This window comes from Coregonus clupeaformis, chromosome 5 (assembly GCF_020615455.1).
Source record: "Coregonus clupeaformis isolate EN_2021a chromosome 5, ASM2061545v1, whole genome shotgun sequence".
NCBI classification, from domain to species: Eukaryota; Metazoa; Chordata; class Actinopteri; order Salmoniformes; family Salmonidae; genus Coregonus; species Coregonus clupeaformis.
In genome coordinates this window covers 19,300,519-19,324,827 of record NC_059196.1, presented here as the reverse complement: position 1 = coordinate 19,324,827, position 24,309 = coordinate 19,300,519, and the positions used below count along the sequence as shown (strand labels likewise).

Here is a 24,309-nt window from a genome sequence, read left to right as displayed (position 1 = left end):
ATTCAACCAATCGATTGGTCGAAAAAACAGACGACTTTCAGTTGAACAATATTTTTGGGAGCCGGGGCCAGCACTAATTTAGTAGCGGAATACATTTTGGGAAATCGGGTCAATACCTTATTTTCCTTATGATTTATTATTATCATCATCATTAAAGAGCCTTCCTAAAAGATGTCATGAGTCTTGTTAAACTACGTGCAATTGCAAATCTGGAAAAGGGGGCCTTGGGGGGAAAAAAGGTGACACCATTTTCCGACACAAATGCAGCAAATTGAGATTAGGGTCCCTGTCAAATTTGCTACAATATGAATATTGGCAATGGGTACATGTAAATAATATATATTTTGAAAGACGTATTGTCACACACCAGATAGGTGCAGTGAAATGTGTTATTTTACAGAGTCAGCCATAGTAGTACGCCGCCCCTGGAGCAAATTAGAGTTGAGTGCCTTGCTCAAGGGCACGTCGACAGATTTTACACCTTTCGGCTCAGGTATTAGGACCAGAGACCCTTCGGTTACAGGCCCAATGCTCTAACCACTAGGCTACATTGACACCAATGTATCAAATTGGGGTTAGGGTCCATGTCTAATTTGCTACAGTATGAATATTGTCGAAGAGAAGATTTTATTGTGATCTGTGAGTCAAATGATGAACAAAAAATCCAAAAGACCTTTAACAAGCTTGATATAAATGCATCCATGTTCAAACAATTCCTGGCTGCCCCCTTGTGTATTGGTAGACAAATTACTTTTCTCCCTCCTGGGAGCCATCAGTGGTGTGTTGCTATATGGTTTCTATACAGAATTGGCCCCTGCTGTTCAGCTCTTATCCCATGATGGTCACCAGCGGCAGACAGTTGCTGCTGTCATTAATACAGTGCTTTAGACAGCAGCCTACTTGTATATTTGGTTCAACTGCTTGGCTATTTCTTATCTCTTTTTATTATTTTCAACACTCAGACATACTGTTGGCATAGTAACTCGCTAATTAAGCCAGGTTTTGTCATACTCACAATGTTTGGAAACTCTTAATCAGGCTATACAACTATTTAAGTTGTGTAGCCTATTTCTTTTTGACAGGAAGCAGGGTAAAAAAAAGTACCGGTAGGTCTATATTTTTGAATCCACCAGCGACTGTGGCTGGTTCACCAAAAAGGTTCATGCCCTGCAGGAAGTACAAGATATTAGTCATTTAATCATGTATTAGATGCCCACGTCGCCAGTTTTGAGGTTGAATATTTCAAAACACTCATCCAGGGATGTGTCCATATATGTTTTGTGTGTTTATATTCCAGCAAGCAGCCAATGGAGAGCATGGCTAACTCAAAGGGTCGGGCCACAGATGGCAAGATCACCTATCCGACCGGGATGAAGGAGATCTCGGACAAGATCTCCAAGGAGGAGATGGTCCGCAGGCTCAAGGTGAGTGGAGAAACCATGGGGAATACACAATTTACATGGTACCTCATTTGTCAAAATAACTGGCAATATAGGTAATACAGGGTAATTGTGCAGTGAATATGAGGAGATTGATTCGTTCTCTGTCTAGAGTTTGCCTATGATTTCGTAAATTCAGTATCCTCTGCAATGAAAGGGTTGAAAAAAGGAAGAGCAGACCAGCTCAGTGTAGAGTATTGTGTTATTACAGTGTTATCAGTGTTAGTGTCATATTGATGTTCACTGTAGAAAGACGAGATGGCTTTTGCAAAAGAAGACCCACAAAAAACAACCTAAATGTTTACCCCTAATAGGGTATACATTTAACAGCCAGTAAGTATTCAGACCCCTTGATTTTTTTCCACATTTTGTAACGCTACAGCCTTATTCTAAAATGGATTAAATTGTTTTTCTACATACAATATCCCGTAATTACAAAGCAAAAACAGGTTTTTAGAAATGTTTGCAAATAAAAACGGAAATATGAAATTTACATAAGTATTCAGACCCTTTACTCAGTAGTCTGTTGAAGCACGTTTGGCAGTGATTACAGGCTAGAGTCTTCTTGGGTATGACGCTACAAGCTTGGCACACCTGTATTTGGGGAGTTTCTCCCATTCTTCTCTGCAGATCCTCTCAAGCTCTGTCAGGTTGGATGGAGAGCGTCGCTGCACAGCTATTTTCAGGTCTCTCCAGAGATGTTAGATCGGGTTCAAGTCTGAGCTCTGGCTGGGCCACTCAAGGACATTCAGAGACTTGTCCCGAAGCCATTCCTGCATTGTCTTGTCTGGGGTCGTTGTCCTGTTGGAAGGAGAACCTTCGCCCCAGTCTGAGGTCCTGAGCGCTCTGGAGCAGGTTTTCATCAAGGATCTCTCTGTACTTTGCTCTGTTCATCTTTCCCTCAATCCTGACTAGTCTCCCAGTCCCTGCCACTGAAAAACATCCCCACAGCATGATGCTGCCACCACTATGCTTCACCGTAGGGATGGTGCCAGGTTTCTTCCAGAATCAACGCTTGGCATTCAGGCAAAAGAGTTTAATCTTGGTTTCATCAGAACAGAGAATCTTGTTTCTCATGGTCTGAGAGTCCTTTAGGTGCCCTTTGGCAAACTCCAAGCGGGCTGTCATGTGCCTTTTACTGAGGAGTGGCTTCTGTCTGGCCACCCTACCATAAAGGCCTGATTGGTGGAGTGCTGCAGAGATGGTTGTCCTTCATCATTTGAGAACAAATTGGACGACCTAAGATTACGGTTATCCTACCAACGGGACATTAAAAACTGTAAATCTTATGTTTCACCAAGTCGTGGCTGAACAACGACATGGACAACATACAGCTTACGGGATATACGCTACATCGGCAGGATAGAACGGCTGACTCCGGTAAGACAAGGGGTGGCGGTCTGTGTATATTTGTAAACAACAGCTGGTGCACAAAATCTAATACTAAGGAAGTCTCAAGGTTTTGCTCGCCTGAGGTAGAGTATCTCATGATAAGATGTAGACCACACTATTTACCAAGATACTTTTCATCTATATTTTTCGTAGCTGTCTATCTACCACCACAAACCGATGCTGGCATTAAGATTGCACTCAATGAGCTGTATAAGGCCATAAGTAAACAGGAAAATGCTCATCCAGATGCAGCGCTCTTAGTGGCCGTGGACTTTAATGCAGGGAAACTTAAATCCGTTCTACCTAATTTTTACCAGCATGTTAAATGTGCAACCAGAGGAAGAAAAAAAACTATAGACCACCTTTACTCCACCCACAGAGACGCATACAAAGCTCTCCCACGCCCTCCATTTGGCAAATCTGACCATAATTCTATCCTCCTGATTCCTGCTTATAAGCAAAAACTAAAGCAGGAATCACCAGTGACTCGGTTAATAAAAAAGTGGTCAGATGATGCAGATGCTAAGCTACAGGACTGTTTTGCTAGCACAGACTGGATAGCACAGTTCCGGGATTCTTCAGATAGTATTGAGGAGTACACCACATCAGTGACTGGCTTCATCAATAAGTGCATCGATGACGTCCTCCCCACAGTGACCATACGTACATATCCCAACCAGAAGCCATGGATTACAGGCAACATCCGCACTGAGCTAAAGGGTAGAGCTGCCGCTTTCAAGGAGTGGGACTCTAACCCGGATGCTTATAAGAAATCCCGCTATGCCCTCCGACAAACCATGAAACAGGCAAAGAGTCAATACCAGACTAAGATTGAATCGTACTACACCGGCTCTGACACTCGTCGGATGTGGCAGGGCTTGAAAACTATTACAGACTACAAAAGGAAGCACAACCGCGAGCTGCCCAGTGACACAAGCCTACCAGACGAGCTAAATCACTTCTATGCTCGCTTCGAGGCAAGCAACACTGAAGCGTGCATGAGAGCACCAGCTGTTCCGGATGACTATGTGATGACACTCTACGTAGCCGATGTGAGTAAGACCTTTAAACAGGTCAACATTCACGAGGCGGATTACCAGAACGTGTACTCCGAGCATGTGCTGACCAACTGGCAAGTGTCATTTTCAACATGTCCCTGACTGAGTCTGTAATACCAACATGTTTCAAGCAGACCACCATAGTCCGTGTGCCCAAGGACACTAAGATAACCTGCCGAAATGACTACCAACCCGTAGCACTGACGTCTGTAGCCATGAAGTGCTTTGAAAGACTGGTCATGGCTCACATCAACACCATTATCCCAGAAACCCTAGACCCACTCCAATTTGCATACCGCCCCAACATATCCACCGATGATGCAATCTCTATTGCACTCCACACTGCCCTTTCCCACCTGGACAAGAGGAACACCTACGTGAGAATGCTGTTCATTGACTACAGCTCAGCGTTCAACACCATAGTGCCCTCAAAGCTCATCACTAAGCTAAGGATCCTGGGACTAAACACCTCCCTCTGCAACTGGATCCTGGACTTCCTGACGTGCCGTCCCCAGGTGGTAAGGGTAGGTAACAACACATCTGCCACGCTGATCCTCAACACGGGGGCCCCTCAGGGGTGCGTGCTCAGTCCCCTGCTGTACTCCCTGTTCACCCATGACTGCATGGCCAGGCACGACTCCAACACCATCATTAAGTTTGCTGACGACACAACAGTGGTAGGCCTGATCACCGACAACGATGAGACAGCCTATGGGAGGAGGTCAGAGACCTGGCTGTGTGGTGCCAGGATAACAACCTCTCCCCTCAAAGTGATCAAGACAAAGGAGATGATTGTGGACTACAGGGAAAAAAAAGAGGACTGAGCACGCCCCATTCTCATCGACGGGGCTGTAGTGGAACAGGTTGAGAGCTTCAAGTTCCTTGGTGTGCACATCACCAACAAACTATCATGGTCCAAACACACCAAGACAGTCGTGAAGAGGGCACGACAAAGCCTATTCCCCCTCAGGAGACTGAAAAGATTTGGCATGGGTCCTCAGATCCTCAAAAAGTTCTACAGCTGCACCATCGAGAGCATCCTGACTGGTTGCATCACCGCCTGGTATGGCAACTGCTCGGCCTCCGACCGCAAGGCACTACAGAGGTACTGGGCCGTACGCACTACCATCACTGGGGCCAAGCTTCCTGCCATCCAGGACCTCTATACCAGGCGGTGTCAGAGGAAGGCCCTCAAAATTGTCAAAGACTCCAGCCACCCTAGTCATGGACTGTTCTCTCTGCTACTGCACGGCAAGCAGTACCGGAGCGCCAAGTCTAGGTCCAAAAGGCTTCTCAACAGCTTCTACCTCCAAGCCATAAGACTCCTGAACAGCTAATTATTGCTACCCGGACTATTTGCACTGCCCCCCCCACCCCCCACACCCCTTTTACGCTGCTGCTACTCTGTTTATTATTTATGCATACTCACTTTAACTCTACCCACATGTACATATTACCTCAATTACCTCGACTAGCCATAGCCTCCCTACTGTTAATTTACATTACATTTACGTCATTTAGCAGACGCTCTTATCCAGAGCGACTTACAAATTGGTGCATTCACCTTATAGCCAGTGGGATAACCACTTTACAATGTATTTTGTTTTTTTTATTATTTTTTATTCGTTATAAATTTTATTCATTATTTTTAATTGTTTTTTTTCTCCATTTTTTATTATATTTTTTATCTTTATTCTTTTATTTCTGTTTTTTTTTTTGGGGGTTTGGGGTAAGGGGGGTAGAAGGATTACTTTATCCTATCCCAGGTATTCCTTAAAGAGGTGGGGTTTCAAATGTCTCCGGAAGGTGGTGAGTGACTCTGCTCTTTAGTTATTTGCTTTTATCTTTTTTACTTAACACTTAAAATGCATTGTTGGTTGGGCTTGTAAGTAAGCATTTCACTGTAATGTCTGCACCTGTTGTATTCGGCGCATGTGGCAAATTTGATTTGATTCTGTAAGGTTCTCCCATCTCCACAGAGGAACTCTGGAGCTCTGTCAGTGTGACCATGGGGTCCTTGGTCACCTCCCTGACCAAGGCCCTTCTCCCCCGATTGCTCAGTTTGGCCGGGCGGCCAGCTCTAGGAAGAGTCTTGGTGGTTCCATACTTCTTCCATTTAAGTGTGCTCTTGGGGACCTTTTAAAGCTGCAGAAATGTTTTGGTACCCTTCCCCAGATCTGTGCCACGACACAATCCTGTCTCTGAGCTCTATTCCTTCGACCTCATTGCTTGGTTTTTGCTCTGACACGCACTGTCAACTGTGGGACATTATATAGACAGATGTGTGCCTTTCCAAATCATTTCCAATCAATTGAATTTACCACAGGTGGACTCCAATTGAGTTGTAGAAACATCTCAAGGATGATCAATGGAAACAGGATGCACCTGAGCTCAATTTCAAGTCTCATAGCAAAGGGTCTGAATACTTATGTAAAGGTATTTCTGTTTTAAAAAAAATTATAAATGTACAAACATTTCTAAAAACTGGTTTTCACTCATTATGAGATATTATTTGTAGATTGAGGGGGAAAAAACAATCTAATCCATTTTAGAATAAGGCTGTATCGTATGATCAAACACATGGCGGCTGTGCACCATCAGCTAGCAGAATGCTGTTATCCTAAAAATACAGTTATCAGAACAGGGGTGTCTGGGGAGTGAATGTTGATCGCTGGTCTGTCTCCTGTTTTTCACAGCTTTTTAATTAGAATTTTTATACGTCCAAGTATAATATGGTGTCACGATCGTCGGAAGGAGCGGACCAATACGCAGCGCGTGGAGTGAACATGATGACTTTATTAATAAAGCAACCACGACAAAACAACAAATGACGATAATGAAGTCCTCAGTGACACGACTGAACACGGAACAATAACCCACAAAACACAGGAGAAAACACACAGAATTATGGCTCCCAATCAGAGATAACGAGCCGACAGCTGACACTCGTTACCTCCGATTGGGAGTCATTAACCAATCACCAAAAACACAAACAAATGAAACTCACCCAACCCAACACCACCAAATGAAATACACCCTGGCTCTAACACACAGTCCTTGGAGCCAGAGGTGACAGTACCCCCCTAAAGGTGCAGCACTCCGGGCGCACCAGCATACCGTCTAGGAGGGTCTGGGTGGGCGTCTGTCCCCGGTGGCGGCTCTGGCCCCGGTCGTGATCCCCACCCCACCGCAGTCACAACCTGCTTCGGTAGCCTCCTCCCAATGACCACCCTCCAACTAACCCCACCTGGACTAAGGGGCAACACCGGACTAAGGGGCAGCATCGGACTAAGGGGCAGTACCGGACTACGGGCAGTACCGGACTAAGGGGCAGTACCGGACTAAGGGGCAGTACCAGGCTGGGGGGACAGCACCAGGATAAGGGACAGCACCAGGATAAGGAGCAACACCGAGCTAAGGGGCAGCACCTGACTAAATGGCGGATCCTGGCTGGCTGGCTCATGGCTGGCTGACGGATCTGGCTGCTCATGGCTGGCTGACGGATCTGGCTGCTCATGGCTGGCTGACGGATCTGGCTGCTCATGGCCGACTGACGGATCTGGCTGATCCTGTCTGGCAGAAGGCTCTGGCTGATCCTGTCTGGCAGAAGGCTCTGGCTGATCCTGTCTGGCAGAAGGCTCTGGCTGATCCTGTCTGGCAGAAGGCTCTGGCTGATCCTGTCTGGCGGAAGGCTCTGGCTGATCCTGTCTGGCGGAAGGCTCTGGCTGATCCTGTCTAGCAGACGGCTCTGGCTGATCCTGTCTGGCGGAAGGCTCTGACGGCGTTGGGCAGACGGGCAGTTCAGACGAGCGTTGGGCAGACGGACAGTTCAGGCCCCGTTGGGCAGACGGCAGACTCTGGCCGTCTGAGGCGCATCGTAGGCGTGGTGCCGGAACAGGAGGTACCGGGCTGAGGACACGCATCTCAGGGCTAGTGCGGGGAGAAGCAACAGGGCATGCTGGACCCTGGGGACGCACCGTAGGCCTGATGCGTGGTGCCGGAACTGGAGGTACCGGGCTGAGGACACGCATCTCAGGGCTAGTGCGGGAAGCAGCAACAGGGCATGCTTGGCCCTGGGGACGCACCGTAGGCCTGATCGTGGTGCCGGAACTGGAGGTACCGGGCTGAGGACACGCATCTCAGGGCTAGTGCGGGGAGTCGGAACAGGGCATGCTGGACCCTGGGGACTCCCATAACGCCCTAGTGCGGGGAGCCGAACAGGGCCTGCTGGACCCTGGGGACTCACCTCACGCCTAGTGCGGAGAGCAGGAACAGGCCGGGCGGGGCTGGCGGCGCGCACCGTATCCCTGGTGCAGTGGCCGGAACAGGCCGGGCCGGGCTGGCGAAGCGCACCGTATCCCTGGTGCGTGGAGTAGGAACAGGCCGGGCTGGGCTGGCGAAGCGCACCGTATCCCTGGTGCGTGGAGTAGGAACAGGCCGGGCTGGGCTGTGCGGCGCACCGTATCCCTGGTGCGTGGAGTAGGAACAGGCCGGGCTGAGCTGTGCGACGCGCACCGCATACTCTGGTGCGTGGCAGGAACAGGCCGAACCGGGCTGGCGGCGCGCACCTTACACTTAGTGCGAGGGACCGGAACAGGCCGTACCGTACGGGAACACACACACTACTGGCTGCACCTCGGGACTAGGAACGGGCCGGACCGAACTGGTTACACACCCCCAGTACCTCACGCCGTGCCTCAACACCTTCCTTCCCTGCTTTACCCAGTAGCCCCCTTGACCTGGTAGCCACTGAATCCGTCCCTTCTCTGCCTCCGTCAGCCCCCTTAACCTGGCAGCCCTCTGACTCTGCCTTGTGGCAGCCTCCTGCTGCTCCGTCGCCCAAGCCATGTGCCCCCCAAAAAATTTCTTGGGGTTGCCTCTCGTCCTTCCCGACGATGATGGCCCTGCTGATGCCGTTGCTCCTCTCGCCGTCGCCTCTCCACCGTCTCCGTTCCATGGTCGGCGATCCATACCATCTAGGATCTCCTCCCAAGTCCAGGACCCTTTACCTTCCACCAGTTCCTTCCATGTCCAGACCCTTTGTTCCTGGGCGCGCTGCTAGTTCCTTTATGGTGGGTTATTCTGTCACGATCGTCGGAAGGAGCGGACCAATACGCAGCGCGTGGAGTGAACATGATGACTTTATTAATAAAGCAACCACGACAAAACAACAAATGACGATAATGAAGTCCTCAGTGACACGACTGAACACGGAACAATAACCCACAAAACACAGGAGAAAACACACAGAATATATATGGCTCCCAATCAGAGATAACGAGCCGACAGCTGACACTCGTTACCTCCGATTGGGAGTCATTAACCAATCACCAAAAACACAAACAAATGAAACTCACCCAACCCAACACCACCAAATGAAATACACCCTGGCTCTAACACACAGTCCTTGGAGCCAGAGTGTGACATATGGCAACATGTATATTTCAGGGTTTCCGTTAGGAAAGTTTGATGCCGGACAAGTCACCAGAAAGATGCACATTTATCTGACATTTAAAGAAATGTACCGGTCATCCGTATGAATTGGGTGCTTAACCCATTAGGGCATACATGTCAAACTCATTTCACGGAGGGCCGAGTGTCTGGGTTTTTGCGCCGCACTTGTACGTGATTGATGAGGAACTACTCACACCTGGTTGTCTAGGACTTAATTGAAAGGAATCACGAAAAACCTGCAGACACTACATTAGGGCGTCCACCCACGCAGCCAGCGCTATCGATAAACAAAGGATATTGGCCAAATGAGCCACGTTTACGTGTTCTTAAAAACACTACACAATTCCTTGTGTTTCGATGTGTAGCATATGTAAAACTTTATCGCTTATTAAAACAATAATTATCCCCCTCACAGTTCAGCTGTCAGAGATTTCAGCTCTAAATGCATCTTGGTATTGCATGCATGTATGATACACTATATATACAACAGTATGTGGACACCCCTTCAAATTAGTGGATTCGGCTATTTCAGCCACACACGTAAAATTGAGCACACAGCCATGCAATCTCCATAGACAAACATTGGCAGTAGAATGGCCTTACTGAAGAGCTCAGTGACTTTCAACGTGGCACCGTCATAGGATGCCACCTTTCCAAGAAGTACATTCGGCTAATTTCTGCCCTGCTAGAGCTGCCCCGGTCAACTGTAAGTGCTGTTATTGTGAAGTGGAAACATCTAGGAACAACAACGGCTCAACGAAGTGGTAGGCCACACAAGCTCACAGAACGGGACCAAAGAGTGCTGAAGTGCGTAGTGCGTAAAAATCGTCTGTCCTCGGTTGCAACACTCACTACCGAGTTCCAAACTGCCTCTGGAAGCAACGTCAGCACAATAACTGTTTGTCGGACGATTCTGGGTTTGGCAGATGCCAGGAGAACGCTATCTGCCCAAATGCATAATGCCAACTGTAAAGTTTGGTGGAGGAGGAATAATGGTCTGGGGCTGTTTTTCATGGTTCGGGATAGTCCCCTTAGTTCCAGTGAAAGGAAATCTTAACGCTACAGCATACAATGACATTCTAGACGAATCTGTGCTTCCAATTTTGTGGCAACAGTTTGGGGAAGGCCCTTTCCTGTTTCAGCATGACAAACCCCCGTGCACAAAGCGAGGTCCATACAGAAATGGTTTGTCGAGATTGCTGTGGAAGAACTTTACTGGCCTGCACAGAGTCCTGACCTCAACCCCATCAAACACCTTTTGGGATGAATTGGAACGCCGACTACGAGCCAGGCCTAATCGCCCAACATCAGTGCCGACCTCACTAACGCTCTTGTGGCTGAATGGAAGCATGTCCCCGCAGCAATGTTCCAACATCTAGTGGAAAGTCTTCCCAGAAGAATGGAGGCTGTTAGAGCAGCAAAGGGGTGACCAACTCCATATTAATGCCCATGATTTTGGAATGAAATGTTCGACAAGCAGGTGTCCACATACTTTTGATAATGTAGTGTATAAAGGAAGAGAAGCTTAGGCCTAGCCCCAGAGAGGGGGAGAGAGATAGAGATATGCCGGCGGCATGCTACAACTCCGAACATGCATTTCTTTATTCTTCTTAGAAAGGCTACTGCATCTGCAATACAGATATAGGCTTACAGAACGATGATAATTCATTCATTTTCAATCCAAATATTTTTATAAAGATTGTATTGTTCGATTATAGGAGTAACTCTGGTAGGCCTAAAACATACTTCCTCACCTCAAGTTCAACTTTCGGAGAGTTGGAGCGCCAGTGTAATAGGCTAATAGCCACTGTTTATAGTAATATCAAAAGCAAGTCAAGCCACTGTTTATAAAGAAAATATGAGCAGGATATTATATCGCGGCAAACACAACATTACAGTTGGAATATAATTTGGCCAAAGAAAATGGCTCAACAGAATGAAACGAAACACTTGTGAACTGGTTTAAACTTTCCCATAAGTTTTGAACAAGCTATATTGCGGCAATTACCAAGAAAGTTTTAATGCCTACCGTACCCAAGAAATGACAGCAATAGGCTAATGATATTATTTTACAACAGGCTTATTTATAACCTTAAACTAAATACGGAGCACATAATTGAAAACACAGATCAAACTTAATTTAGCCAACAACAATGTCTCAACAGAATGAAATAAAACACGTTTTGCATATTTAAAGAACTGGTTTAGATTAATAAATAGGCCTACAATAATAATGAGATACAAACATTTAAACGCAACATGTAACAATTTCTAAGATTTTTCCTGAGTTTTATTTAATATAAGGAAATCAGTCAATTGAAATAAATAAATTAGGCTCTAATCAATGGATTTCACATGACTGGGAATACAGATACTGGTCAGAGATGCCTTTATAAATTTTATTTTATTTTTTTAATAAAAGGGGTGGGGATCAGAAAACCAGTCAGTATTTGGTGTGACCACCATTCGCCTCATGCAGCACGACACATCTCCTTCGCATAGAGTTGATCGGACTGTTGATAGTGGCCTGTGGAATGTTGTCCCACTCCTCTTCAATGGCTGTGCGAAGTTGCTAGATATTTGCGGGAACTGGAACACGCTGTCGTACACGTTGATCCAGAGCATCCCAAACATGCTCAATGGGTGACATATCTGGTGAGTATGCAGGCCATGAAAGAACTGGGACATTTTCAGCTTCCAGGAATTGTGTACAGATCCATGCGACATGGGGCGTACATTAGAAGCCAGATGTGGAGTTTCTGGGCTGGCGTGGTTACCCATTGTGTGGCCGGTTGGACATACTGTGGTCCTCTGTAGCTCAGCTGGTAGAGCACGGCGCTTGTAACGCCAAGGTAGTGGGTTCGATCCCCGGGACCACCCATACACAAAAATGTATGCACGAATGACTGTAAGTCGCTTTGGATAAAAGCGTCTGCTAAATGGCATATTATTATTATTATTATTATTATACTGCCAAATTCTCTAAAACGACGTTGGAGGCTGCTTATGGTAGCGAGATGAACATTATATTCTCTGGCAACAGCTCTGGTGGGCGTTCCTGCAGTCAGCAGGCCAATTGCACACTCCCTCAAAACTTGAGACGTGTGGCATTGTGTTGTGTGACAAAACTGCACATTTTAGTGGCCTTTTATTGTCCCCAGTACAAGGTGCACCTGTCTAACGATCATGCTGGTTAATCAGGTTCTTGATATGCCACACCTGTCAGGTTGATGGATTATCTTGGCAAAGGAGAAATGATCACTAACAGGGATATAAACAAATTTGTGCGTATGGAACATTTCTGGGATATTTTATTTCAGCTCATGAAACATGGGACCAACACTTTACATGTTGCGTTTATATTTTTGTTCAGTGTAATAATAAATAAATAAAAAATATTTATAAATACTAACAAATAAATAAAAATTCCAAAATTGCATCCTACCTGAATAGCGAGTTGCACAGTAGCTTGCATTTGGCCACTCCAACGTTCTTCTCATCTTTGTCCACTACAATATTAAAACTTGGCCATACGGAAGACATTCACCTTGTCTGTCTCTCTCTCTCTCTCTCTCTCCTCAGCAGCAGGTGCATGCACATAAGGCAGCGCACAAGGAGTGGGAGAATGGTGCTGAAGCGCAAAATTAGGGGTGTATGATGGGCAGCCCCAGACAATTTGGCCAGCTACAATAGTTATTTATCGGCTTTTCATTTATTTTATCGGCCGGCAATTACCGGCTATCGGAAACCCTGGTGTATACCCATATAAACTATACTGTTTCCTCTATGGACCAGTGTTCATCTAAAAAGGCTAGTTCTAAGCTAGGGGCGGTTGTGGAATTTGATAGTTCATCACTAGTAGTCCATCCCTCCTATCTATATAGTGTGTAGACGTTCATGGACACAGATCGGGACTCAATCAACCAATCAACCGCTCTGTCTGTCTGTCTGTCTGTCTGTCTGTCTGTATGTCTGTCTGTCTGTCTATCCAGATGGTGGTGAAGACATTCATGGACATGGACCAGGACAGTGAGGAGGAGAAAGAGCTGTACCTGAACCTGGCGCTCCACCTGGCCTCTGACTTCTTCCTAAAGCACCCGGACAAGGACGTACGCCTCCTAGTGGCCTGCTGCCTGGCCGACATCTTCAGGATCTACGCCCCTGAGGCCCCCTACACATCACCAGACAAACTCAAAGTAAGGACCTAGACCTAACCATAGCCTAACTATAGTCTTCACTCTGATACAATGTCCCCCGAGGTTCTATGCACATCACCAGAAACCAAACTGAAGGTCAGGAAGATTCACCTGTAGTGCAGGTTTCACAAACATTTGGTGTTTTTTCACACAAAAGCAGTCATTTGAGTAAAATAAAATGTTTTTATTTTTCTCTTTGTCATTGTGGCTTTGATTTGACACATAATCATCAGTTTGGGGATAAATGTGTTGAATTAAGCTATCCTTAATTTTAGGACATATTTATGTTCATAACTCGTCAGTTGAAAGGACTGGAGGACACCAAAAGCGCCCAGTTCAACAGATATTTCTACTTACTGGAGGTAAGCTCTCATTGAGACCATCAGGCATCGTTTTCTCATCCACCAGCCAGTATAATGACTGTTTTGTCTTTGACTCACCAGATTATAGCCTGGGTGAAGTATTCTGACGGTGTGTTTTGTCTTTGAATCACTAGAATATAGCCTGGGTGAAGTCTTACAACATCTGCTTTGAGTTGGAGGATAGTAATGACATCTTCACTCAACTCTACAGGACCCTGTTCCAGGTTATCAAGTGAGTAGCTCCATTCCAACCCACTAGAATGACTCCATAGTAGCTGGTCCCTGTTTGTGCTGTATAGCCAACTGCTATGGTTATTGTCATGCAGTTGGCAAGACGGCACAGATCTGGGACCAGGCTAGTGATGGGTGACAGGGCTCGACAATTACGCTTGTCCACTTGCCCGGGAAAAGTACAAATAAAATAAAAGTTGGACAAGAAGAATATAGATTTATGTTGTCCGAATGGACAAGTAAATAATATCACGCAAAAATCACAATATCAAACAATTAGGCTACTCCGATCAGATTTGGATCGGATCAATGTCTTCCGGATGCAGTGTGTTGCACACTGTCCTCCAAATCTCTGCAGAGCACATCAGAATATAATTATTGTAGGCCTGCATTGACCGGCACAAATGGTCTTTAAGTCATGCAGTCGCAAGATGCGTAAAAAAAAAGTGAGCCTAGCCGCCGGTATTCATTGCTAGTTTGTGAGTTGTCTGCCCAGTTATAGCACATTTTTTGTCAGCATTTATTTGTATTTTTTAAATATTAAAACATAGAACTACTTGCAGTGAAGCCGCTCAACATTTACATTACATTCAGTCATCTAACAGACTCCCATCCAGAGCGACCCACAGAAGCAACCAGGGTCAACACCATGCTCAAGGGCACGTAGACAGATCTCCCACAAGGTCAAAAACGGGAACCCGAACCAGCGACCTATCAGCCACTGGCCCAAGCTCCCAACCGCCAGGCCACCAACCCTCCAAGATCCCTGCCACAGTTCCCAGAAAGCTTTTTAAAAAACATTACAATACATTCATAACAGATTTCACAACATATTAAGTGTAGCTCTCCAGGAACAGGGTTGGAGAGCCCTTTTGTAAACGGTACAGCCAAATGGTTACTTGCATAGTAGCAATATCAGAAATAGATAGTGTCAATATAAATACATTAATATACAGTATGTACAAGAACAATATCAGTGATAGATGAGGTAGTTACAGTTGAAGTCGGAAGTTTACATAAACCTTAGCCAAATAAAAGTAAACTCAGTTTTTCAAAATTCCTGACATTTAATCCTTGTAAAAATTCCCTGTCTTAGGTCAGTTAGGATCGCCACTTCCTTTTAAGAATGTGAAAGGTCAGAATAATAGTAGAGAGAATTATTTATTTCAACTTTTATTTCTTTCATCACATTCACTCAATTAGTATTTGGTAGCATTGCCTTTACATTGTTTAACTTGGGTCAAACGTTTAGGGTAGCCTTCCACAAGCTTCCCACAATAAGTTGGGTGAATTTTGGCCCATTCCTCCTGACAGAGCTGGTGTAACTGAGTCAGGTTTGTAGGCCTCCTTGCTCGCACACGCTTTTTCAGTTCTGCCCACAAATGTTCTATAGGATTGAGGTCAGGGCTTTGTGATGGCCACTCCAATACCTTGACTTTGTTATCCTTAAGCCATTTTTCCACAACTTTGGAAGTATGCTTGTGGTCATTGTCCATTTCGAAGAGCCATTTGCGACCAAGCTTTAACTTCCTGACTGATGTCTTGAGATGTTGCTTCAATATATCCACATAATTTTCCTTCCTCATGATGCCATCTATTTTGTGAACTGCACCAGTCCCTCCTGCAGCAAAGCACCCCCACAGCATGATGCTACCACCCCCGTGCTTCACGGTTGGGATGGTGTTCTTCGGCTTGCTAGCGACCCCCTTTTTCCTCCAAACATAACGATGGTCATTATGGCCAAACAGTTCTATTTTAGTTTCATTAGACCAGAGGACATTTCTTCAAAAAGTACGATCTTTGTCCCCATGTGCAGTTGCAAACCGTAGTCTGGCTTTTTTATGGTGGTTTTGGAGCAGTGGCTTCTTCCTTGCTGAGCGGCCTTTCAGGTTATGTCGATATAGGACTCGTTTTACTGTGGATATAGATACTTTTGTACCTGTTTCCTCCAGCATCTTCACAAGGTCCTTTGCTGTTGTTCTGGGATTGATTTGCACTTTTCGCACCAAAGTACGTTCATCTCTAGGAGACAGAACGCGCCTCCTTCCTGAGCGGTATGACGGCTGCGTGGTCTCATGGTGTTTATAGTTGCGTACTATTGTTTGTACAGATGAACGTGGTACCTTCAGGCGTTTGGAAATTGCTCCCAAGGATGAACCAGACTTGTGGAGGTCTACAATTATTTTTCTGAGGTCTTGTCTGATTTCTTTAGATTTTCCCATGATGTCAAGCAAAGTTTGAAGGTAGGTCTTGAAATACATCCACAGGTACACCTCCAATTGACTCAAATGATGTAAATTAGCCTATCAGAAGCTTCTAAAGCCATGACATCATTTTCTGGAATTTTCCAAGCTGTTTAAAGGCACAGTCAACTTAGTGTATGTAAGCTTCTGACCCACTGGAATTGTGATATAGTGAATTATAAGTGAAATAATCTGTCTGTAAACAATTGTTGGAAAAATTACTTGTGTCATGCACAAAGTAGATGTCCTAACCGACTTGCCAAAACTATAGTTTGTTAAAAATAAATTTGTGGAGTGGTTGAAAAATGAGTTTTAATGACTCCAACCTAAGTGTATGTAAACTTCTGACTTCAACTGTATACGACTATTGCTAAATTATAAACTTCTTCCTAATTATCAGTATTACAAATGACCCTCAACTCGGTATAATAAATTACCTTAAATTCATCATCCAATGTCTCGGCTTTCCAGTGTGGGTGATCAAATCACACTAGATGTCAGAGGTCATTCAAATCCTTTTCATTCTATAGTAGACTAATAATTAACAACAGTCAAAACATTTCATACATTTCGTATTCCAAGCGTACAGTAAGTCCTTAGTACAGTTATTTTCAAAAGAAATCACGTGTTTACTTAAAACTCACTCAGAAAATAGAATTCCGTGTGTGCCCCTTTAAGATATATAATTTCTAGCCTGTGAAAACCCCCTAAAATAAAAATAAAAAACCCTATATAACTAACATTTCATAATAGGTGGGTTGTTTGTGGTTATTTGAAAACCATATAGTAAAAATCTAATAAAAATGGCCAGGCCTTATTTAATTGGGTAGCTCCCTCTTATGACCTAATCCGGATATCTTCATACTTATCAAACTGCCGAATGTAACTAACATCTCTTCCAAAGACAATAGTCTCGTGAAACATTTCAAAGAAAAATGAAATCACTATCCCCATTCTCCTGAAAGAAAAAGTGCACATTCCATTAGTTTCCATTTTGCCAACTCTTAAACAGTCCAAACAATTCAAATTCGAAATTCTTACTTTCCATTGAATTTACCAGGCTACATCTCATGTTTCTTTTAACTCAGAAAACCCTCAATAACATTACTTGTGACTACTCCAGAATAAGATGACCTAAAATCTCTCACAAGATGAAAACCACCCAATGTTCTCTGAGTATGCAAGGAGCATCCCTAATTGATTACCCTTTAGACTTCATATTTTGTAATTCACACAAGGATTGTTCACCCCCAAAATCACCTCCATTTGCTCCCATGTCAAATGACCGTGGTATCGTTACTGGATCAATGTCCAACGACAGGTAATATCTGTTTCGCCTTAAATTGTTCCTGTCACCCCTCTAAATGTCATATTTTATTCAGTCGCCAATATAATCAATTACTCTGCGTAAGGAATTAGTGATATTTGATCTCATGCATCTATTATAACAATTGTTTGAGACATGATCTCCTACGTCTCCCTTAACATACATACTGTAGGGGACTTCCATCAGTCCTGGAAGAGAGAATCCCACTCAAAACACATCAGATAATACCACGTTCAATTAAGGGGAAAAGACGCCTAATAAAAGAAACAAACCCATAACCCCTTTCCGGTAATCTAATCACCGCAACCTGTTGCATTGATTTAGTTAAAAATATAAACCTGTTGATTAACAAATCTAGAACCTTCAAAAAGTTGGTGCTGCCCCATCAGCGTAATAGTCAAAAGTACCTGCCATCCACTGTTCTATTACATTAACATTTTACTATAACCAGTTTTACCATAATCCGAAATCACCTCTAAGGTTTCCAAATTTGGGTTGGGTTTATTTCAATCCTGCCCACAGCTGGCAGCACCCAAAGTAATCATCAATTTGGAGCGCAGCAGCACGCGACCAGATCGTAATGCCCATGGTCCATTTGGTTTGAAATTTGATAACCCTATGGGGCTAGTTATGGACGATCATGTAAATGAGACAATATTTTAATGTCAATACCTCCACATTTCAATGACTTTAAAACCTCAAACCAACGTATAGAAATATTGAAAGCATTTAATGACACAACTAAAAGATGAGCAACATGAAAATATTGTCCCAATTACATTGTGTAATTTATTGATGGTCCCTAACTATCCCCACAGATAGGCTATCCAAAGTCAAACCAACTTTGCCACGATCGCACACCGGCCAGCTGAAGCTAATTGGCGAAAGAAGTAGGCTAGCTTGGTAGCTAGTCTAGGTTACTTCCAGACCCAAGACCTGTTAGACTGTTTCAAGTTATCTGGAAGGGTGAGTGACTGTAACTGTGTGTACAGTTTTTTTTTTTTTTTACCTTTATTTAACCAGGTAAGCCAGTTGGGAACAAGTTCTCATTTACAACTGCTACCTGGCCAAGATAAAGCAAAGCAGTGTGATAAAAACAACAACACAGTTACATATGGGGTAAACAAAACATAAAGTCAAAAATACAACAGAAAATATATATACAGTGTGTGCGAATGTAGTAAATTATGGAGGTAACGCAATAAATAGGCCATAGTGCAAAATAGTTACAATTTCGTATTAACACTGGAATGATAGATGTGCAAAAGATGATGTGCAAATAGAGATACTGGGGTGCAAATTAGCAAAATAAATAACTATATGGGGATGAAGTAGTTGGATGGGCTAATTAAAGATGGGCTGTGTACAGGTGCAGTGATCGGTAAGCTGCTCTGACAACTGACACCTAAAGTTAGTGAGGGAGATAAGAGTCTCCAGCTTCAGAGATTTTTGTAGTTCGTTCCAGTCATTGGCAGCAGAGAACTGGAAGGAATGGCGGCCAAAGGAGGTGTTGGCTTTGGGGATAACCAGTGAGATATACCTGCTGGAGCGCAGACTACGGGTGGGTGTTGCTATGGTAACCAGTGAGCTAAGATAAGGCGTGGATTTGCCTAGTAGTGATTTATAGATGACCTGGAGCCAGTGGGTTTGGCGACGAATATGTAGTGAGGGCCAGCCAACAAGAGCGTACAGGTCACAATGGTGGGTAGTATATGGGGTTTTGGTGACAAAACTGATGGCACTGTGATAGACTACATCCAATTTGCTGAGTAGAGTGTTGGAGGCTATTTTGTAAATGACATCGCCGAAGTCAAGGATCGGTAGGATAGTCAGTTTTACGAGGGCATGTTTGGCAGCATGAGTGAAGGAGGCTTTGTTGCGAAATAGGAAGCCGATTATAGATCAAACTTTTGATTGGAGATGCTTAATGTAAGTCTGGAAGGAGCGTTTACAGTCTAACCAGACACCTAGGTATTTGTAGTTGTCCACATACTCTAGGTCAGACACGGCGAGAGTAGTGATTCTAGTTGGGTGGGCGGATGCAAGCAGCGTTCAGTTGAAGAGCATGCATTTAGTTTTACTAGTGTTTAAGAGCAGTTGGAGGCTACGGAAGGAGTGTTGTATGGCGTTGAAGCTTTTTTGGAGGTTTGTTAACACAGTGTCCAATAAAGGGCCAGATGTATACAAAATGGTGTCGTCCACATAGAGGTGGATCCGAGCGTCACCAGCAGCAAGAGCAACATCATTGATATACACAGAAAATAGAGTCGGCCCGAGAATTGAACCCTGTGGCACCCCCATAGAGACTGCTAGAGGTCTGGGCAAGTTGCAGCGGAGGGTGCAGAGCTGGTGGCCGGGGTAGTGGTAGCCAGGTGGAAAGCATGGCCAGCCGTAGCAAAATGCCTGTTGAAATTCTCGATTATTGTAGATTTATCGGTGGTGACAGTGTTTCCTAGCCTCAGTGCAGTGGGCAGTTGGGAGGAGGTGCTCTTATTCTCCATAGACTTTACAAAACTTTTTGGAGTTAGTGCTACAGGATGCAAATTTCTGTTTGAAAAAGCTAGCCTTTGCTTTCCTAACTGATTGTGTATGTTGGTTCCTGACTTCCCTGAAAAGTTGCATATCGAGGGGGCTGTTCGATGCTAATGCAGTACGCCACAGGATGTTTTTGTGCTGGTCAAGGGCAGTCAAGTCTGAGGAGAACCAGGGGCTATATCTGTTCTTAGTTCTGAATTTTTTTGAATGGGGCATGCTTATTAAAGATTGAGAGGAAAGCACTTTTAAAGAACAGCCAGGCATCCTCTACTGACGGAATGAGGTCAATATCCATCCAGGATACCCGGGCCAGGTCAATTAGAAAGGCCTGCTCGCTAAAGTGTTTTAGGGAGCGTTTGACAGTGATGAGGGGTGGTCGTTTGACCGTGGACCCATTACGGACGCAGGCAATAAGGCAGTGATCGGTAGATAGCCGGGAGATGGGCTTGAGGCTAGCTCAAGGCTAACTGGTGCGTGCTAAGGGGCAATGGTAATTAGCCAACGACAACAGCCATTTGGTTGCAGCTAGCTGGTTGCGATGATCCGGCGCTAGGGTCCAGTGATTCCGGCAGAAAATCCGATATGCTCTGGGTCGATAGCACACTGTGCAGACTGGCCGACAAATTGTCCAGGCTAGAGCTAGAGCTGGCTGGTGGGTACTGCAGGCCACGGACAATGTTGAAGACGCTAACGGTGGCTAATAGCAAGTAGCCATTCGGTTGCAGCTAGACTAGTTTCAGCTTAAGGTTCTTGATAAAAGTTATAAAGAAATAATAGAATCCTTTCCACGTTGGGTGAGGTGGGTTGCAGGAAAGTGTATTTAGTTAAAGAATGAAAAGTAAAATAGAGAAATATATACAAAATAGACAAAAAACTAAAAACGGGCTATTTACACATGGACACAGAAAAAAACACGACCGCACTGCTACGCCATCTTGGAACTCTTGGTAGAGTGAAAGTACAAACGCTTCCTACGTTCGAACACACACAAGAGACACCCACATCAAAGCACAAAATCTTGTTCTCAGTCGCATTTGCTAATGAGGAGAATTGAAACCGAGGCTAAATCAGGAAGTTCAGCCCCCCTTTAAGAGAGTTAAGTAGTTTTAACTGCGCAAATATATTGAATGCATGTGTGGGTATGGATGTGGGTACGCAGACCTGCGAGTCACTGTGCCCCCTCATGATGAGTTCAGATTTTTCATGGCCCCCACCCCAATCAAAGTTGCCCGTCCCTGAACTAGAGCAAGCACACTGCATCCCCTCCTTTACACAATTACTTTTTGCTGTTTACGCAATCCAAAAACTGTCCATTATAAATCGCAATCTGTGTCAGGTTAGCATCATTTGAAAACTTGTTCTGTTGCCAACATGACTAGCTAGATTATAAAATACGATCTTACAGTATTAAGCTTTCGCTAGACAATTCCGAGAAGCAGATCGTAATTTTGGTATACATAGAATGGAGTCATGAGTGCATTCAGATGCGTGGTCCACGGCATTCTGTTCAGGACAACCCAGGGTATAACGCCATGTCGTTTTGTAACTGTACATCAAACATAGTGATCATAAATGTTGACATTATATATTACATGAGTTTTATGATATGGAAATGTGCACATTTGGACTCATGGGTGTTTGGCTTGCTTGTATGACATCAAAGCGGTATTTATTATAATCCCCAACGTCTCATCTTTCAAAATACAGTCCTTTTAATTTACAGCATTTCCCCCATTCAGACAACAAAACGTTTGCAAAAGTTGCCCAATTAGCGGGAGGGATGGGGGCAACTTCTTGTCACGTGCGGTGCTGTCAGTCAAAACCCATACAGAGCTGTGAAGCGGAGACCCTGAGCTCTGACGTAATGTATAGCATGATACTGTACAGCCACTGTGTTCCAATTTAGGCACTTATCGTTGTCCAAATCTGCTATTTTCAATCCATACACGGGTACGAGTGTAAAAGGTTAAGAAAATACAAAGGGTTTGGTATTCCTGATTCCATATATGATCATGAGGCACAATCAGGAATACCAACACTTTGTATTTTCTTAAATGAAAACACATGCAATATGCGTGTGAAATCAATATGTAAACATGGCTCAGACGTTGTGCTGTTTTGAAGCCACAGCGCCTCCATCTTGGGACTCCCCCACCATTGTAAAAATCATTTTGGAAGCTATAGAAATGGCTTTATTAATGTCAACATTTGTTTGTGCCAGACACCTTAATGCAGGGGTGCCCAGACTTTAGTTACATAGGATCTACTTTTTCCACCCTCTTCCTAACGCGGTCATATTTCTTGTGAACAGTTTTGAAATGCCTCAATATTTCCCTTCTTAGCAAGAGCTACGTTTGAATGGCAGATCATACACACACATTTTGAATTTGTTGTGGTGAAAAAATTATCTTCCGCCCACTCACTGTGAAAGTGGTAGATTTTCGGTTTCTTGCTGCTTGGTCCAGCACTCATATTAAAAAATGTAACCGCAACTTCATAGAAAAAAACATAGTAAAAAAAACAACTACCACCGGAACAACAAAGAATATTCTGTTACAGGTCTCGAAATGTTTTATTAATTTTTTTATTTAACCTTTATTTAACTAGGCAAGTCAGTTAAGAACAAATTCTTATTTACAATGACGGCCTACACTGGCCAAACCCAGACGACGCTGGGCCAATTGTGCGCCACCCTATGGGACTCCCAATCACGGCCGGTTGTGATACAGCCTGGAATCGAACCAGGGGGTCTGTAGTGACGCCTCAAGCACTGAGATGCAGTGCCTTAGACCACTGCGCCACTCGGGCATACCAACAAATGTAGCTACTATAATGCCGCGGGTTGGTCCAATTTTATGTCAGTCAAGCAGTTTTATTTATATTTTGGCTGTGCAGTACTATTCAAGAAAGAAGCTAACCTGTAAGCAAAGCATACGGCGCTTCAGAACTGTGGACCTCATTAGTTTTAAGCAGACTCGATGGTAACGCTGTGAATTGCCAAAATATATATTTTTAGTGCATACATTTTGAAAACTTTTATGCGGTCTACTAGATAGAAGTTCGCGATCGACCGGTCGACTGCGATCGACGTCCTGGGCACCAATGCCTTAAGGCATACTTTTATATTATATTATGTAAACTAAACATAAACATAAATAGTGTTACTGTCCCCACTACAACAACAAAATACTTAAATACATGTAATTTTTTTCATTAAACATTTCATTGAAATACTGTAGAATTCCATTCATTCCTATGGAGGACTGCTCCTTCTGGGGAGTGCCGATATAGCTGACCGGTGGCTTCAAAGCCTCTCATTGGCAAATACATAGCATCAGCAATCCAGGGTTTATATACAGTACCAGTCAAAGGTTGACACACCTACTCATTCCAGGGTTTTTCTTTATTTTTACTATTTTCTACATTGTAGAATAATAGTGAAGACATCAAAACTATGAAATAACACATGGAATCATGTAATTACCAAAATAAAGTGTTAAACAAATGAAAATATATTTTACATTTTAGATTATTCAAGGTAGCCACCCTTTGCCTTGATGACAGCTTTGCACACTCTTGGCATTCTCTCAACCAGCTTCATGAGGTAGTCACCTGGAATGCATTTCAATTAACAGGTGTGCCTTGTTAAAAGTTAATTTGTGGAATTTATTTTCTCAGTTGTGTTGTGACAAGGTAGGGGTGGTATACAGAAGATAGCCCTATTTGGTAAAAGACCAAGTCCATATTATGGCAAGAACAGCTCAAAAAGGCAAAGAGAAACGACAGTCCATCATTAAGACATGAAGGTCAGTCAATCCGGAAATTTCAAGACCTTTGAAAGTTTCTTCAAGTGCAGTCTCAAAAACCATCAAGCACTATGATTAAACTGGCTCTCATGAGGACTACCACAGGAATGGAAGACCCAGAGTTACCTCTGCTGCAGAGGATAAGTTCATTAGAGTTACCAGCCTCAGAAATTGCAGGCCAAATAAATGCTTCACAGAGTTCAAGTAACAGATACATCTCAACATCAACTGTTCAGACGAGCCTGCGTGAATCAGGCCTTCATGGT

At 44.2% G+C, this 24,309-nt stretch overlaps 1 protein-coding gene across 4 annotated transcripts in view; it reads left to right on the top strand.

Annotated features, from left to right (window-relative positions):
• The window catches only part of pds5b (PDS5 cohesin associated factor B), an 86,020-nt gene that overhangs the window by 11,729 nt on the left and 49,982 nt on the right, over positions 1-24,309 (top strand). For 3 of the 4 annotated variants that reach the window (XR_006658211.1, XM_041874294.2, XM_041874289.2), the window contains exons 2-5: positions 1,298-1,424; positions 13,336-13,539; positions 13,815-13,901; positions 14,036-14,133. Coding sequence is in view for 3 of the 4 variants with exons in the window: in XM_041874294.2 (XP_041730228.2) it covers positions 1,308-1,424; positions 13,336-13,539; positions 13,815-13,901; positions 14,036-14,133 (506 nt within the window). In the remaining variant the exon portion in view is untranslated. The remainder of the gene's footprint in view (positions 1-1,297; positions 1,425-13,335; positions 13,540-13,814; positions 13,902-14,035; positions 14,134-24,309) is intronic. The other variant, XM_041874303.2, reaches the window with a different exon arrangement.